This window comes from Labeo rohita, chromosome 7 (assembly GCF_022985175.1).
Source record: "Labeo rohita strain BAU-BD-2019 chromosome 7, IGBB_LRoh.1.0, whole genome shotgun sequence".
In the NCBI taxonomy this organism is placed as follows: domain Eukaryota; kingdom Metazoa; phylum Chordata; class Actinopteri; order Cypriniformes; family Cyprinidae; genus Labeo; species Labeo rohita.
Genome location: NC_066875.1, coordinates 16,911,514 through 16,930,425, shown reverse-complemented (window position 1 = coordinate 16,930,425; position 18,912 = coordinate 16,911,514). Strand labels below are relative to the sequence as shown.

The window sequence follows — 18,912 nt, the reverse complement described above, 5'->3', positions numbered from 1 at the left end:
ATGCTGTAAAGTTACTGTCAGAAAACACTTTTTTTCAGTGTGTTAACGAAATTGAACAAATGATAATGAATGTGTTATGAGTTAACAGGATTTCTTGAGTGTAATTCATAATTATGCTGTGTGTGTGTGTGTGTGTCTGTTTTGATTGTTCCTACGGAGTTTGTCTGCATTATTCTTTCCTAAGCCAAAAGATGCTGTTTTTTCCTCATCGTCAGCACTAACACAGATCAAGCCTGCTTTTGTTTTCTGGAGAGGGGGGCAAAAGAGAGGGAATGTGAAGGGGAGAGAGGATTGGAACTGTGGATTAGGTGTGTGTGAGATGAGAGCAGCACTGGGGAGTTTTCAGGGTTTTTTCTGAAAAAGTTACATGATTGTGTGTGTGTCAGAGAGAGAGACAAAGAGAGTGAAAGGAAGATAAAGAATATAGTGCAGGTACATACAGAGGTGAGATTAGATTATAAATGGAAGGGTACGACTGGGACAGACACAAACAAAATGTTCCAGAAAAATCCTCCCTGTTCTCAAAGTTTTTGTTTAAGCCCTGATGTGATATGTGTCTTTAAGTTTTCATTTTAGTTCTTGTCTGATACTTTCGTTCAGACTGAAGTTTCAAGCCGTAGTCAGCCTGGCATGCAGTGGTTTTGGGTTTATGAGATATAATAACAATTCAGAAGAAGTTCTTTGTCAAAGTAAAAACTTAAAAATGCCTACATTGTTGGGACCAGCCAGAGTTTTACTGCTTAATAAGCATGCAAATGAATGTGAAAATGAATATGTTAAAATGCAGAAAGGTTTGCGTGAAGGTCAGATTTAGCAGATAGGAATTATAATGTGATAGAAGTCCACACCTTGACAATCTTAATGGCATTTCATATAAAAGAAGGCATCTTAAAGGCATCACACACACACATATGATCAAAAGTGACAGTAAAGACATTTAGAATGTTGCAGGAAAAAAATCTAATAAAGGCTGTTATTCTGAACTGTCTATTCATCAAGGACTGCTGTGAAAATGTATGTTGGTTTCCACAAAAATGTTAAGCAGCACAAATATGTTTCAATAGTAATATTTCTTGAGCGCCATGTCAGGATATTAGAATCATTTCTGAAGGACAGTGTGACGCTGAATATTAGAATAACAGCTGCTGAATTTACCATCAGTGGCACAATTTATTATTATGTTTTATTTGTTCGATTTCATAGAGTATGCATGTATGCATATATGTGGGTATATTGTATATATACATATATATATGTGTGTGTGTGTGTGTGTGTGTGTGTGTGTGTCTTTATCTGGATTATAGTCAACAACTCCAATTAAACTTAGTGACCTCCAGAAAGTCTCTTTAGCAAATGTGACCTAGAGAACATGTACACTCACACGCTAAGGGACGCTCTTGGGGTTTATGTCATTGAAGAACATTTTAAGGTCACCCAGACAGCAACTGAAAGGGGACTGGTGTTACTTTTTAATCTTGTACAGCAAATATACAGCAAATAAAAGTTGTGAATAGAAAATGCTAAATTATTTTTATTATTTGTCTAAATTACCTTTAGTGTTGTTATTTTTGTCATCAAGTTAAATTTACGTAATTAAAAAAGAGGCAAACCAAAATACTGAAATAATCTGAAATTCATGATATTTATTTATTTACTTTAGATTTTTTTTCCTACGTTTTTTTTGGTGAGCATAAGTCTCTTATGCACACTAAGGCTGCATTTATCTGATGAAAAATGCAGTAAAACAATACTGTTGTGACCTGTTAAAAAAAGCTTTTGGTAACAATTTACAATAAGGTTAATTACATTAGTTTACATGAACTAAGAATGAACAATACTTCTGCAGCATTTATTAATATTAGTTAATGTTAGTTTTAGCATTTACTAATTACTAAGTCAGCATTATTAAAATAAGTTTTGTTTGCTAACATTAGTTAATGTACTGTGAACTAACATGAACAAACAACAAACAACTGTATTTTCATTAACTAACATTAACAAAGATTAATAAATGTGTAATACATGTACTGTTAATTGTTTGTTCATGCTATATAATACATTAACTAATTTTATCACATGACACCTGATTGTAAAGTCTTACCAAGTTTTCTATTTTAAATTGTATTTATTCCTGTGATGGCAAAGCTAAATTTTCAGCATCATTACTCCAGTCTTCAGTGTCACATGATTCTTCAGAAATCACTGTAATATGCTGATTTGGTGCTCAAGAGACACTTCTTCAATTAATCATTCAATAGAACAGCATTTATTTGAAATAGATTTTTTGGAACAGTTTAAAAGATCAGTTTAATGCATCCTTGATTAATAAAAGTAATTTCTTAAAAAAACAAAACAAAATCACTTGTCTGAGATGTTTTGATCCTTCTGTACTTGGTAGTGGCAAGTATCAGCAACGGAGTATGTATAGGTCTATGTGTATGTGTGTGGTTTGCTGTCTCAGTGTCCTTGTTCTCCAGCGGATCTAGCTTGTTTGAGGGGGATCGATAGCTTGGCTGGATCGGGCTGTTTTAGATGAAAGCAGTGTTCGACTGAATTACTCCCGCCAACACTCTCTCTCTCTCTCTCTCGCTCTCTCAGAGACACACACTATTGTATTTATTGACTCTTTCCCCCTCCATCTCTTTTTAATTGGACTGACTGCATTCTTTCTGTGGATGCCCAGCTTCCTGTCAATGTCAATGTTATTTCGTACCAACATTCCAAGAAAGCTGCATGCAACAAATGTTTGTTTTTCAGAGCTGCAAAAGGAGTGGTACTCTGACAATGTTGTTAGTTAATTCATCATGTGCTGTCAGTTTCACTGTAGTCTTTGCGTGCCCGAAAGTGCTGCTGTGCTCTTCCCATCAATGATGCTCAATCGTGTTCATACAATGTGTTTTGCTCTCCTTGCCTGTGTTTGTGTGTGTGTCTGAAGGCCCTGTGTGCTGCAGTGGTTCTCCCTGACATCCTGCAAACCATGGCGCTCGTTTTCAGCGGGGCAGATGTGATGTGTGCAACAAGTGAACCTGAGTACTCCACTCCATATCTACTGGCTCAGAAAGCAGGCCAGAGGCTGCAGATGGAGTTTCTCTACCACAACAAGCTCTCAGGTGTGTGTGTGTGCTTAAAAAATAGCTCATCCAAAAATTAAAAAAAAATCTGTCAATAGTTACTCACCCTCATGTCGTTCCGAACCTGTAAGACCTTCATTCATCACATTCAGCTTTCTGACCCTGCATAGATGACAATGGAAGCTACAACAATAATTTTTGTGCACAGTGAAAACAAAAATAACAGCTTTTGTTGTGGTACTCTCATGAAATGTCTGACACAGAAGAGAAGAAATTGTTGAATAAAGTATTTGCACTCTAAAAACTGCTGGGTTAAAAACAACCTACCGCTGGGTAAAATATGGACATACCCAGCAATTGGGTTGTTTTGACCCAGTTAAATGTTTAACCCAACCTTCTGGGTAGTAACCCAACTGCTGGCTCAAAACAAACCAATCGCTGGGTTTGTCCATAATTTACCCAGCGCTGGGTTGTATTTAATCCAGCAGTTTTTAGAGTGTATTTTTGTTTTCATTGCACACAAATTTATTCTCATCTGCTTCAGAAAATTACATTTGAACCACTGATGTCACATGGACTATTTTATCGATGTCCTTACTACCTTTCTAGGCCTTGAACATGTCAGTTGCGCTGCTGTCTATGCAGGGTCAGAAAGCTCTCATGATTTCATCAATAGTATTTTATTTTGTGAAGAAAATAATACATTTATTCAAAATAACAAATTGAGGTCGGTCACTTGTTTACAGCATTAGTATTTTCTGTACGGTGAATGGCATATAGTGCACAATGGAGTCAATAGGGAAAGATTCAAACTGTGTAAATATGCTTTCAGTTGGGGCAAATGAGGTCTGGATTTGCATTGTGTCACACGAACAGTGGCAGCGCACGGTCTGCTCCGGACTTTGGCTCCGGTCCAGAGACGCGATCGCACAGAGCGGATCATATACGTGAATCGGCATATATTAAACATTTTTAAAACTACACAGCCTCAACATGATTATGATCACTATTTTGTTTTAGTAAGAGTTTCATATTAAATCTAGGGGGGAATTATTTAGACTGTGGCTGTCAATATCGGCTTTACAAAGCTTAAAGGAGAACTTCCAGAACAACAATTTACAAATAATTTACTCACTCCCTTGTCATCCAAGATGTTCATGTCTTTCTGTCTTCAGTCCTGAAGAAATTATGATTTCTGAGGAAAGCATTTCAGGATTTTTCTCCATATAATGGACTTCACTGGTGCCCTGATTTTGAACTTCCAAAATGTAGTATAAATGCAGCTTCGAAGGGCTCTAAACGATCCCAGGCGAGAAAGAAGGGTCTTATCTAGTGAAACGAAAAAATAAGAATTTGTATAGGCTCTGGGATGCACGTCCATTTTGAACAAACCTTTAATGTGACTCAGGAAGAACAAGTCGTCTCGGGGAGTGATTTGTTCAGTCCTGTTAGGTTCTGTACTACAATTAGTTCACCTGTTTCGAGTCTTCAAAACCCTATAACCTTACAAATCTACCCTATATTGATAAAAATCCATGCAGTGGTTTTTAATTAATCTGTAAAAATAATATCCCCTCTTTCAAATCGAGCCATTCTCAGATGCCTGTCAGTGTGATGGCCGCTCCCTCGATAGTTAATTGACATGAGCGTCTTACCTCAGAACCCGTCAGCTGTAACAATCCAACCTCCATTGTTTCGATGCTGGAGCAGGGATGTAAGTTAGACAAGAATATCTCCCATTGAGTGATTGAGGTGTTGCTGGATGTAATAATGAACATAGTGGTCGTCATTTACTCCGGACATCTCAGCCGCTGAGGATGCAGTGGATTACATTTGTTTTTTGAAGGGAATGCGGCTCCCGATCTACATAAATGTGTCTATGTTCGCACAAATCATTCATGATCCAGCTTCACTTACAGCAGAAGTGAGTATAAGTTTTTTTTTTTTTTTTTATGAATCTCTGCAATCACCTTTCTTAATAACGTGCTAGTTAGCAAGTTTCGCGGCGCTAAATGCAAGTAAAGTAAACAATCTCTCAGAGCAGCAGAGAGAAGAGAGGGGAGGGCGAGCAGAGCTCATTTGCATTTAAAGGAACAATCCCTCAGAATGGGATGAATTTGCAGAGCTCATTTTCATAAGGTAAAAAGGGTGTTGCTTTACACCATTGAGAATTTGTAACCAAAGTATATTATAGACTTTTCATTAAGACCCTAAAGAATCATATCAGCTTGTGGAAAATGGGCATCCGATGACCCCTTTAAAATATTTTGATAAATTACTGGAAAAAAATTAAATGGCTATTTAAATGGTTTAACTGATTACATTAATCGGTCAAAATTCGTTCTGCCAGTTAACGGTTAACCAGGTAAATTGAGCATCCCTAGTGATATATTTATGTGATGGAAAAGTTGAATTTTCAGCAGTCATTACTCCAGTCTTCACTGCCAAATGAACCTTCAGTAATAATTGTGCTATGCTGATTTGGTGTTCAAAACATTTAATATTTTTAGCAATGTTAAAAAATCCTTTTTTCAGGATGATGAATTTGACCAATGAAAAATTCAAAAGAACAGCATTTATTTAAATGTGATTTTTTTTTGTACATTATAAATGTCTTTGTCACTTCAATTTTTCATGCACCTTTGCTGAATGAAAGTATTCATTTAATTACTTTAATATGAAAAAAAAAAAAAAAACTTGCTGACCACAAACTTTCTGAATTTAAATACACACCTGTCTGTATTGATTGGTAAAGTCTGACAGTCAAATTTTCATCTCCGTTGGCATTTTTCACTGGTTAATGGAGGACTTTAACACACACACACACAAATCTTTACCTTAAGACCACATTGCCCTGAAAGTTACTATAATTAGCTGTAGATTGTGTATGTGTGTCATTACATTGCTCATTTGGGGCCTTTACAGGAAGTGTGCCAACGATCCTAATTAAGCTATTCTCCAATCAGCACAGCCACAAATGTTTTACAGTGTTCTGCCAATGTTTTGTTAAGCTTACTAACATCGTAACAACAGCAGGACAACATTTGTGTAACCTCTAAATCTGTGTGGAGCTATGGCCTCATTAACTTAATGGCTTGTAAATGTGATTCCCAGTCAGATAATTCAGTCATCATCTTACACACACACACACACACGTTCAACTTGCAACAAGTTCCATTGTTTCTCTCGGATTACTGCAGTCTAATGGAAAAATACACATACGCATACATTTGAATACATTACTTACGCAGGTTCTCAATTTGCATGAGACACGTGTGCAGAGATCGCTAAATTGGACATCCCTCCGTCCTATCTCATTATCACGTTTAATCCTTCTCGTTCGAACAGAGAAGTATCAGTAGCTAGAGGGAAGAGATGGATGGATGGAAAGATCCCTCAATTAAATGGCTTTTCAATTAAAGTTATTTGAACTTTTTCCATGTTGGCGACTGGAAATGTGTGATAAAATCTCGTCGGTACTGCCGGCCTTCCCGGAGAAAATTGAACCTGAGCATAGTGGCTAATTGAATCAGAATGTGATAAGGATGTAGGCAGAAAAAAAGTTAAAAGTGAAGGAGGCAAATAGGGAAAGCAGATGAAGAGGTAGAATGAAACGAGGGGAGCCGAGTCAAATCTTCTAACCTTGAGCTTCTGTGTTTGGATGAAAGTTTTTACAAGCTTTCTAAACAAATAACCTTGGAAAATGAGAAATAAACATATTAAAATGGATGAAATTTCGCTGTTAAAAGCCGTCTGACACCTTGCGTGAAGACTGACTGGTTATCAAGGTGTTTCTGAGGTAAATAGTTTTTAAAAACTTTGAATTTCACTTGAAAGCAGCAGGAATGGCGAGCTGCGTTTGCATATAATGCGACTGATCTCCATATAAACAGCATTTCTCGTCCTCGCCACATTATAGGATTATTCCTAATCAGCTGTTCTCCTTTTTCTTTTTAATCTCTTTCTGTTTTTTTCTCTCTCTATAGATTTTCCTAAGCTGGAAGCAGTATTTGACAGCAGTTTTTCGACTGATGTTCCTTCTTTTATGGATGGATTTCTCCATTGCTCTGTGAACGCCGGCAAGGCCACTCTGGACCGGAAAGGAAGACCTGGTGAGTCCGTCTGTCCTTGCATTTATCCATCCAACACCCACCTCCTCATGTCTCCATTCATCCAAATAATTACCTATGAATATTCATCTGCACTTCCTGTTTATCCTCACTCATGGCTGGAAATGGTTGCACCGTATTTGTGCAATGTTATTATGCCCCCCTTCATTCGAGTACCCCATTCTTCTTACACTAAATCCCCCCAAAGATGTTATTCTTTCAAGTATGTTTCCCCGCTGTCTCTCTGGCACCCATTGTGCTCATGCTGTTCTTCTCCAAGCATCTGGAGAGGGCCGTTGGTGGTTAGACAGAAGTTCTCTCTAGAGACGGGGCCAGGAAAGGGCCCTACATTAAGCTGGACTCTTGGTGGAGTAACACAAGCATCTGGAGCACATGTTCCACTGTAGGAGCTCGTTTTTTTTTTCCTCTCTTCTTTTTTCAGCTCGTCTCTATCTTGTATCCCTAGGGACATCTGTCTCAAGCTGTGGTAGCCGCTTTGGTCCTCTGCCTGTTTTCTCCGATACCACTGTGTGTGTGCGTGTTTATGAGCACTGGAAATAAGCAAGCTGTGTTTTAGAATTAGACTCTGATAGTTGAAAATGGTTTAATGCAGTTCTAAGTATCTTAAAAGTAAATGTGATGACTGTTTGAAAGTTTATAGAACGTCTGTTATGATAATAAACAGATGCCTCATTATTCTTTGCACAGAAAGAAACTTTAGCAAAGTGGATGAGAATCTGAAAACTTTTCTGAACTGCCAGTATGTAATGACTTTTGAGAAATTCTCAGGCAAACCATGGTAGCATAAGATGTATAAATGAAATGCATCTCTTAAGTGTGCACCAAAATAACATTGAATGTGCACTGGTAGTGTACTGTTCTTCAAATCAAAATCAAAAAAAAAAAAAAAAAAGGAAGAAAAAAACTCTAAAGAACCATGCAAATGTATTTAAAGAGAGTACACTTTTATGACTATGTATTATAACATAGTACATTGTAGTACTGATTAAAAAGTGCACATTGTAATAACGTCAAAATAAATATTTTACATTAAAGTACGTTTGATATAACTGTTTTAATAATCTTTTGTCGTGATTTAAATGGGTCCAGTATGCCTTTTTTAATGTGTTAATATGCTGGAGCGCATGTAAAGTACTTGATTATAAAGTCTTTAGCACTGTACTGTTATTTTTATCTGTTTAATATAATTTAGTTAAACATTTAATAATACATTTAATAATTAAACTGCCGTTCAAAAGTTTGGGATCAGTAAGATTTTTGTTGTTTTTTATGCTCACCAAGGCTGCATTTATGTGATTTAAAAATACAGACAAAAACAGTAATATTGTGGAATATTATTACAATATAAAATAAATTTAAATATACTTTGTTCTTGTGATGCAAAGTTGAATTTTCATCAGCCATTAAAAAGACAGAAAAAAATTACTGAAATTACTGAACCCAGCATTTTGACTAATAGTGTATACTGTTGCAAAACATTTCTATTTCAAGTAAATGCTGTTCTTTTTAACTTTTTATTCCTTAGAGAATGTTGAAAAACAGGTTCCAAAAAAAGTAAAAATACAGAAAAAGCAGTAGTATTGTGGAGTATTATTACATTTTAATGAAACTTTAAGATATGATTTATCCCTGTGATGCAAAGTTTAATTTTCATCAGCCATTATTTTAGTCTTCAATATCACATGATCCCTCAAAAATCAAGCTAATATGCTGATTTATTATCAATATTGGAAACTGTTGTGCTGCTTAACATTTTTTTAGAAAAACTGTGATACCTTTTTCACAGCATTTATTCAAAAAAGAATAACGGTCTAACAATGTCTTTACTATCACTTTTTAAATCAATTTAACATATTCCTGCTGAATAAAAATATGAATTTCTTTCTAAAAAAGAAAGAAAAACATTTACTGATCCCAGCATTCAGTAGTGATGTTGTTACAAAACATTTCTATTTCAAATAAATGCTGTTCTTTTTAATTTTTATTCCTTAGAGAATACTGAAAAAAGTATCACAGGTTCCAAATAATAATAATAATAATAATAATAATAATAATCAGCACAGCAGTTTCCAACATTGATAATAAATCAGCATATTAGAATGATTTCTGAAAGATCATGTGACACTGAAGACTGAAGTATTGATGCTGAAAATCCAGCTTTGTATCACAGTGATAAATTATATTATAAAATATATTAAAATAGAAAACTTATTATAAATTGCAATAATATTTCACAATATTACAGTTTTTTTCTGTATTTTTGACCAAATAAATGCAGTCTTGATGAGCATAAAAACATAATGTATAAAAAAAACATTAAAAATCATACTTTTGAATGGCAGTGTATTTTAAAAGTACTAAATAGCATCTTCCTCATTAAAAATGTGCAATTACAAATTTAAGTACATAACATACATGTTTAAGTCTGAGTTAGTTTACTATAAATGCTGGTTAGTACTTTCAGCAGCAATTGTACTTATATACATATCTCAAATACAATAGAAGTTGTGAAATTCCATATAAATATGTACAAAAGTCCTATTTAAGTGGGTCAAAAAGACTCTAAAGCTAACTGTATTTAATTTAAATTTTAGCTATAATACATTATGCAGTAACAGTTAAGTATCTGAAAACATTACATTCAGTTTGCTCTTTCAAAATTATATAAAAAAAACAGTTTGTATATTTGTTTAATTTCTTTAATAAGTACTCTTTTTAAAAGTAGGCTAAAGCATGATTATAGACAAAAACTTTGGCCTGGGTCATGTAAAAGCAGTGAAAAATCATTGGAGGATGGATATGAGTCATATTAGAGATGTGGACTGGCTTCTTTAAATTGGGGGTAGTAATCAACCACTTAGTACTAACCCTAACAACCACATTGTCCCATTCTAGAAAACACTCAGATCACCTTAGCAACCACATAACAATGCCCTGGCAGTCACCACAACAGACTAGCATGGTGGCAGTTACTTTGCATTTGCAAGTACCACTCTTTAGACTTTTCTCTTTAGACTAGAAACAGTAGGTCAGACAACATTGTCTGATTTGTGCTGATTTACAGCTGTAGAGAGTCATTAGTTTGCCCCCTCCCTGCCCTTTTATTACTTACTGATTTTGTCCTTGTAAGCCATCTTTGTATAAAATATCTCACATGCCCCTGTAAAAGAATTGCATTGTCACAGCTGAAAATGCCTTGTTATTTCATTTATTATAAAAAACATAGTGTGCAGACACTTTAATGGTGTCATAATAGCAGAGTCCCTTCTGAAATATTCAGAGGTACTACTTAAACAGTGCATTTAAACTTGTTTAATCAAAAGGAAAATGTTGCTTGTGTCATTCCTAAAAAAAAATGACTTTTTTTTTTTTTTTTTTTAAAGCTCTTCCATTGAGGTTGCCTTAAAGCCTTTCACGCTAATGGTCTAAAATGCTCTATATAAAACCTAATGTCAATAATTTATGGTCTCGTCCTGGGGATTTTAATAAAAGCACAGTCTGCTGGTTTTGAGGTTGTCCGGTTTTTGCACTGACTTCTCAGTTGTAGCAACATTTTTGTGCTACAAGGAGCAAACACTACATGCTACTAACAGAAAGTGGCAACCACACTGAATATGCTCAAGAGGCAGTGTATTTTTTTTAATAGATAACTATCCAATGATTTATATTTATAATTTAATCTGAGCCATATTTTTCTGCCACACTGAGATACTGTGACGCTACTGAAAATGTAGTGCAAATTAGCTCAGGGAAATGTATATAAATAATTACACTTAATAATAACTAACTACAATTATTTATATTAGCTGCCAGAAGTAACTGTAGCAGAATTAATATTAAAATCAAATAATCTGTTCGTCCAGTGAACATTCTTGCAAGCATCAGAATCAGAACTCTGTGAATGTACACCAAAGTTTAACTACGTCACAACACATTAACTAGTCTTAACAAACAAACATACAAAAATATTGGAACCCCTGCATTCTTGTAAGATAATGCACTACTTCTCCCAGAAAATTGTTGCAATTACAAATGCTTTGGTATTCTCATGTTTATTATTTTTGTTTGCATTGGAACAACACAAAAAAAACTGAGAAAAAAGCCAAATCTGAGATATTCTAAACAGAACTCTAAAAATTGAAATTGAAATTATTGGCAGAAATAATTGTATCAAGCATGTGATTCTCCTTTAATTTGTAATTAAACTCACCTGTAGCAATTCACAGGTGCTGCCAATATAGAAATAACAAAATAAGAACAAAATGTTTTAGTGCTACTTACGAACAAATTTTCCTGGTTCAGAGCTGGTGCTTTGGGTGTTGAAAGACAAAGAACCAATGAATGATTGCAATGAAGGATTGTTCAAATGGTGGATAAAGAACCTCGGTTAACTTCCAAACGAATTCAAGCTGACCTGTGGGCACAGGGTATAATAGTGACAGCTGAATTAAGATAAAAAAGGGATTCTATGGTGGGACACCCAGAAGGTCCCCGCTGCTGACACAGAAACATAAAAAAGCCAGATTGCAGTTTGCCAAAACGTCAAAATCCTTCTGTGAGAATGTCCTGTTGACAGAAGAGATGTAAATAGAGCTTTTAGGTAATGCACATAATTCTCCTGTCTTTAGAAAACAAAATGAGGCCCTCAAAGAAAATAACACTGTCCTACAGTCAAACATGGTGGAGGTTCACTGATATTTTGGGGTTGCATTGCTGCCTCAGGCATTGGATGTCTTGACTGTGAGCATTGCTTTATGAAATCTGAAGACTACCTAAGAATTCTGGGGTGCAGTGTAAGGCCCAGTGTCAGAAACCTGGTCTCTGTCAGAGGTCATGGGTCTAACAGCAGGACGATGACCCAAAGCATGTTTCAAAAAGCACCCAAAAATGTTTTAAGACAAAGCACTGCAGAGTTCTGAAGCGGCCAGCAATGAATCCAGATCTAAATCCTACAGAGCACCTGTGGAGAGATCTCAAAACAGCAGTTAGGAGAAGAAACCCTTCAAATCTGAAAGACCTGGAGCTGTTGGCAAAAGATGAGTGGTCCAAAATTCCAGTAGAGAGCTGTAAGATGCTCATTGATGCTTACAGGAAGCGATGGATTTTAGTATTTTTTTTTCTAAAGGGTGTGCTACCAAAAATTAAGTTGAGGGTGTTAATAATTTTGTCCAGTATTGTGTAGAATGTCTCAGATTTGGCTTTTTAGGGGTTCAAGCGCATAGAGCTGAAACCCTATTGTAATTGTTAGGATGGCCAAGGCTCAGCAATCCCCATGTAAAACTGATCACGCAGACCAAACCGTAAGTCGTAGAGACTTAAAACTTGGAGGGATGGTAGCACTCACACCACCACCAACATCACTAAGGCTTGCCCCAATTGGCCTGACGGGGGCGCTACATCGATCAAAGGTACATATTTGCTCGTCACTCCTAAACCATCAGTCACAGGCTGAAGTGTCATATGTCATTGGAATCCTTGGCTTACGCCAGACAAAACGCATGCCTCAGATTCAATTGTGAGCCTGCAAAATGTTTGGGTATTTTGGATTTTTTTTTAAAAATCTTTTGTGAACTAGTTGTAGGTTTTTTGCCCGATCGGAACCAAACCAGTGCAGGAAGATTCTCTGGAGAGTGAATATCAATAATTATCAAAAAAAGCCGAAAGTCTCTAAGAAATTTAAAAGAAGTCTGCCACTGAGAGGCAGTATCGCATTTTTCAAGGCCGTAAACAATTGTACATTGTGCGTTTTTTTCACACATTCACTGAGTATTTGTCACAGCAACTGAAACAGCAGTTACTGTCGTAATTTATTTTTTTATGTGTCAATTTTTTGTTTGTTTACAAATGACAAACAGTAAATTGTTATAGAAACCTTAATGTATAACTTAGTCTAATATGGACAATATTGTCTTTGTAAAACATCTTACAAGACTAAGATATCCAGCAAACAGATATAAGTGGTTAAACATACTCTAGGTCTCAAAACTAGACACACAAACCTCAAGAATGGTTGCAATCAACAAATGTTAAAAAGATAAGCTCTTCACATCATAGTGCAACAAATAACTAACAATAATGGCAAAACAACAACAAAAAGTTTAAATTAAGTCAGCAAACAGCAAAACAATAACGTTTGTTAAGTTAAATGTACATTTGCATTGTTTTTGCTGCTGAATGAGTGTCCGGATGCAGGCTTGCATGAAAGACTTGATGGTTCAACAGTTCATGTTGGAGTTGCAATCAGTTTTTTCCAGGCTGAAGAGTGACAAACTCCAAAGAGGTTATTCTTTTAGTTTTTCCCCAACACTGAATGTAACGTTTGACCAGAATACACAGATCAAAACTTTTGGTTTCTGCTTTAAACTTCAGTGTTTCAGTGTTGCTTCAGTGTTTCAGTACTTCATTGTTTGAACAATTCAAGGTTCACAGTTTGTGTCCTCTGTTTCTGTTTGTAGCAGTTCTGTTCTCTTATACTTACGGAGATGGGATCCAATCATGCTTTTTTTTGCTTTTCCTGTCTCTTTTACACCACTTAATCTCTCTGATTTTTCCTCAAATCTAACACACTAAGGCAAAGGCATATGTTTTTCATTCATTTGGCAATATTCTAAAAAACAATCCATTCACAGCAGTATTCTGCAGCATTAATGGATTACTGAAATACTGGTTTGCATTGTAAATCATATTTTGATGTGGATGTGCATACATTTGTGGGGTTAGAGCTTGTGCACCATTCAGAATTGAATTGACAATGTATTTTAAATTCCAGTTCAGTTCCTCTGTAAATCTAGCCAATTGGAATTGGTTAAACTAGATGTAGAATTGTATTTTCATATTGAAAATGAAGCATTGTTTATTTATTACACATTTCATTATGAAATATCCATGAACATGTTCACAGGAACAACATATGGTGTATTTCCAAAAACATTATATAAATAATCAGTGCTTGAAATGCTACCTATAGTAATTTGTATTGTAGGAGAACACCACTTCCAGAACAACAATTTACAAATAATTTACTCACCCCCTTGTCATCCATGATGTTTATGTCTTTCTGTCTTCAGTTGTGAAGAAATTATGGTTTTTGAGGAAAGCATTTTGGGATTTTTCTCCATATAATGGACTTCATTGGTGCCCCGATTTTGAACTTCCAAAAAGTAGTTTAAATGCCGCTTCAAAAGGCTCTAAACAATCCCAGCCGAGAAAGAAGGGTCTTATCTAGCAAAACGATCTGCCATTTTTTTTTTTTTTTTTTAAATAAAAATTTTTATACTTTTTAAGCAAAAAAGCTTGTGTAGCACAGCCTCTGGGATGCGCGCCCACGGTGCTATGAATCACGTCTAAGTTCATCATCTGTGTACTCCGGCTCAAAAAGGTAGAGTATGGCGAAAAACTCCATTTTATTTTCTCCTACAACTTTAGAATCGTCCAACATCGTTGTACCTTTTTGTTTGTAAACAGCGTTTGACTTACTTGCACAACACTGGGTCTGTAGTTCAATAGTACGTAGCGTCGTGGACGTGCATCCCAGAGCTAGTGCTACACAAGCTTTTGTGCTTAAAAAGTATACAAATTTTTATTTTTCGAAAAAAATGGCAGATCGTTTCGCTAGATAAGACCCTTATTCCTCGGCTGGGATGGTTTAGAGCCCTTCGAATCTGCATTTAAACTACATTTTGGAAGTTCAAAATCGGGGCACCAATGAAGTCCATTATATGGAGAAAAATCCTGAAATGTTTTCCTCAAAAACCATAATTTCTTTACGACTGAAGACAGAAAGACATGAACATCTTGGATGACAAGGGGGTGAGTAAATTTTTTGTAAATTGTTGTTCTGGTAGTGGAGTTCGCCTTTAATGATATAATTTTATGGACCATGATGAAAGATTTTACTCTTTTACTCTATTATTTATTATTATTATCATCATCATTATTATTATTATTTTAACAGAAGGCAGCTAAACGGAACTAAATTTGAATTTTAATTCCATAAATTCCTGTTCCTGGCATTTCAGTTCCATTTACACATTCTGTGGGGTGTTGCCAATTCAATACAAATTCACACTCATAAATTGAAAGCATATTCTTAAATTCTAAACTTTGCCCAAGCCTGATGTGTGTGTGTGGGTTGTGAAAGAGGAATCGTGCTTTTAGGGGAAGAGGAGAAAACAACCACATCTGCCCCTTTATAAATCATGCAGCGGTATTCCTCCGTGCGTGTGTACTTGTGAAACACCCCATGCTCTAAAGGGGATAATGCATCTGAAACAAGCTTCCATTGCCTGTCACTGCTGGTAGCTGTGTGTCTCAGAGCCGGGGCAACTTCTCAATTGAGACTCATTCATTTCTTTCATCTGGATCAATGTTGCGATCCTTTCATAGCAAACAATGTCCATCCGCAAATGAAAGAGGTCCCCCATGAGGTTTCCGCCTGTGTAAATGATAAAACAAGATTATTTTGAGGCATGGCCATTGATGACTAAGCTTCTGAACCAAGCTATGCTGGGCTCCAGACGCCAAACTCACATGAATATGAGTCAGTTTACTCGCACGTTATAAATAAATGCTCACAACGATTTGACCTTTAGATTTTTCTTTCCGCAGTCTCTCAACAGTTTTACACTAAGATCTTTTTTTACACTGCACGTGAACGCAGCTCGTATTTATTTTTGCATCCATGTTAATAGGTTACAGCATTTACAATGCCCCTAGCAAAGTGGTTGTGTGTACTGGGAGCGTAGGTGTGTGTTTTGGTGCTGTGCCTTTTTCAGCTCATACTAAATTGAACTTGACAGAAAATGCATTTTAAACCTGTTTTTCATAACAATCTTTGAAATATAGCTGTATTTAAAGGGCTAGTTCACCCAAAAATGAAAATAACACCATGATTTAATCATCCTCAGGGTATTCTAGGTGTATGTGATTTTCTTCTTTCAAGAGAATACATTTGGAGTTGTATGAAAAAATGTCCTGGCTTTTCCAGGTTTTATATTGATAGTGAATGGGGTTTTAGATTTTGAAGTCCATACATCATAAAAAGTGCTTGAGGACAAAACTAGGATTTGTAAAGAATAGGGCTGGGTATCAAGTTTGATACTTTTTAGGGACAAACTGAAATGCCTCGATACCATCGAGTATCGAAAAACCTCTTGTTGCTTGGTACCAAACATCAATACCTAAGGGGTTATTCTCGTCAACGTCAGTATGTTAATAAGCTTGCAGCACTAGGTGTGTTCGTCTAGAAGTAGCATCACGCAGATCGGCGGCTTTAACACATAATGTGGAATGCGCCAGTGGTGCACTCCGCTGCTTGTGGCGCATCCGCGAGACCGATCCGAAAGCAAACGAAGCAGTCTGCTCTCTATAGCTCTCTTGGTCCTGCACAGAGCCGCGACAAAGTCGAACATACCTGCTAGTTTACACCGGTTACACTCAGAGATGTGGCTCACACATGAGGTTTGCAAGCATTAAAACCCCCTTAGATGTAAGGCTAAGTTTACACTGGTGCGTATTTGTTTAAAAATTAAAACAATCCTCATCCATACTGGCATTTCAGAAAAGATATCTGTCCATACTACACGACCGAAAGTGTGCGTTACGTGGTCATTCACGAACACTGTAGCATGATGTTACGTACGATAATAGATTTATATTCCGCTTTTACTCAAAACTCATTTTAAACCAACAGCAAGTGTTTGTAATAACTTCCGTTTGCCGTCAAATGTGTGTTTTGGCAATGTACTGATCTTGAACCGGTATCGAAGTCGAGGTATTGGTATCGGCCTCGATATAAAAAAATTTTGAACAATACCTAACCCTAGGAAAGAAAAATGTTGGAGGATTTTGATCTAAGCCAAGAGGAGACTGGTTTTCCTTTGCTGTAAACAAAACGTGGTTCTCGCGAGACTAGCATATTGGGTATCCAAATCTTAAAGGAGAAGTCCGCTTCCAAAACAAAGATTCAAATATAATATACTCACTCCCCTGTCATCCAAGATGTTCATGTCTTTCTTTCTTCAGTCGTAAAGCAATTATGTTTTTGAGGAAAACATTTCAGCATTTTTCTCCATATAATAGACTGATCTGGTGCCCCGATTTTGAACTTGCAAAATGCAGAAAAACTCCCATTTCATGTTCTCCCTTAACTTCAAAATCGTCCTATATCGCTGTTTTACCTTTTTTGTTAAGGGTGTTTGATCTTCTTTGCATGTTCACTTTGCAGAGTTTTTCGACATACCCTGTCTTGAGCCATAATACACAGAGTTCAGGCAGAGCAAGACAAGACAAGCGTTTGAGATTAAAAAGTTTTTAAATTGTATTTTTTTTTTTTTTTAATGAAAATAACCTATCGTTTCGCTAAATAAGACCCTTCTTCCTCGGCTGAACTCATTTACAACCGCATTTGGGATTGTTTGAAGCCGCATTTAAACTGCCTTTTGGAGTTCAAAATCGGGGCACCATATCAGTCCTTTATATGGAAAAAAATGTTTAATATAACTCTGATTGTTTTCATCAGAAAGAAGAAAGTCATATACACCTAGGATGGCTTGAGGGTGAGGGTGATAAACTACTTCGGTAAACTACTGTTCTGTTGTTTAAAGACATTTGTTGAGCTTCATGCACATATAATGACTGCACTGAATCCAGCTGATTACTTTATAGCTCAGTTTGGGGTTTAGTGTCATTCTGTGTAGATTAATTACCATCTGGAGGTAAATGTGATTCCACTCCTCATGTTACGTATGTCCTTATAAATTACATTTCATGACCATCAAGTTTGTAATAATTCTCAGTTGACAACCACTGATTGCAATTTATGGTTGTCATTAAAAAAAATTGCAATACAGTAGCACAGAAATGTATGTAAAGATATATTTTTTCTGTATAGAGCAGCATGAGCCTGTTATTGTAGATACATCGTTGTTTTTCTTATGTGTATGTTGTAAAATACGCTTCATTTTATATCGTTGGTTAAAGGATTACTCCACTTCCAAAACAAAAGTTTCCTGATAATTTACTCACCCCCATGTCATCCAAGATGTTCATGTCTTTCTTTCTTCAGTTGCAAAGAAATTACATTTTTTGAGGAAAACATTCCAGGGTTTTTCTCCATATAGTGGGCTTCAGTGGTGTTTGACAGATTGAAGGCTAAAAATGCAGTCAGGAAATTTTTATTCTGGAACTGGAGTAATCGTTTTTGACAGCTTCGTTTCGTTGACAGTTATTGTTTATATATATATTTATATATTACCCCACTGTTCTAATGTTTGGGGTCAGTAAGATTTTTTTTTTTGATATTTATGCTTATATGTTCATCAAGGCTGCATTTATTTGATCAAAAATACAGTAAAAACTGTAATATTGTGAAATATTATTAAAATTTAAAAAACCTGTTCTATAAAATAATTTAAAATTCAGTAGTCAATTCTACTGTCTTCAGTGTCACATGATCCTTCAGAATCAGAATATCATAATATATCCTTATATCAATATATATTCTTCAGAATATGCTAACTTGATGCGCATAAGCCTTTTTTTTTTAATTATTATAATCAGTGTTGAAAACAGTTGTGCTGCTTAATATTTTTGTGGAAACCATGATTTTTTTTTCAAGGTTCTTTGTTTAATAGAATTATGACAGGGTAGCATTCAAAAATGTTCTATACCGATACAGACAACTTGACTTCAATACAGGTTCCTGAACAATA

At 35.8% G+C, this 18,912-nt stretch overlaps 1 protein-coding gene across 1 annotated transcript in view; it reads left to right on the top strand.

The window, feature by feature from the left end:
* The window catches only part of arap2 (ArfGAP with RhoGAP domain, ankyrin repeat and PH domain 2), a 122,879-nt gene that overhangs the window by 59,012 nt on the left and 44,955 nt on the right, over positions 1-18,912 (top strand). Inside the window, exons 14-15 of the mRNA XM_051115231.1 lie at positions 2,936-3,110; positions 7,058-7,183. Of these exons, the coding sequence (XP_050971188.1) occupies positions 2,936-3,110; positions 7,058-7,183 (301 nt within the window). The remainder of the gene's footprint in view (positions 1-2,935; positions 3,111-7,057; positions 7,184-18,912) is intronic.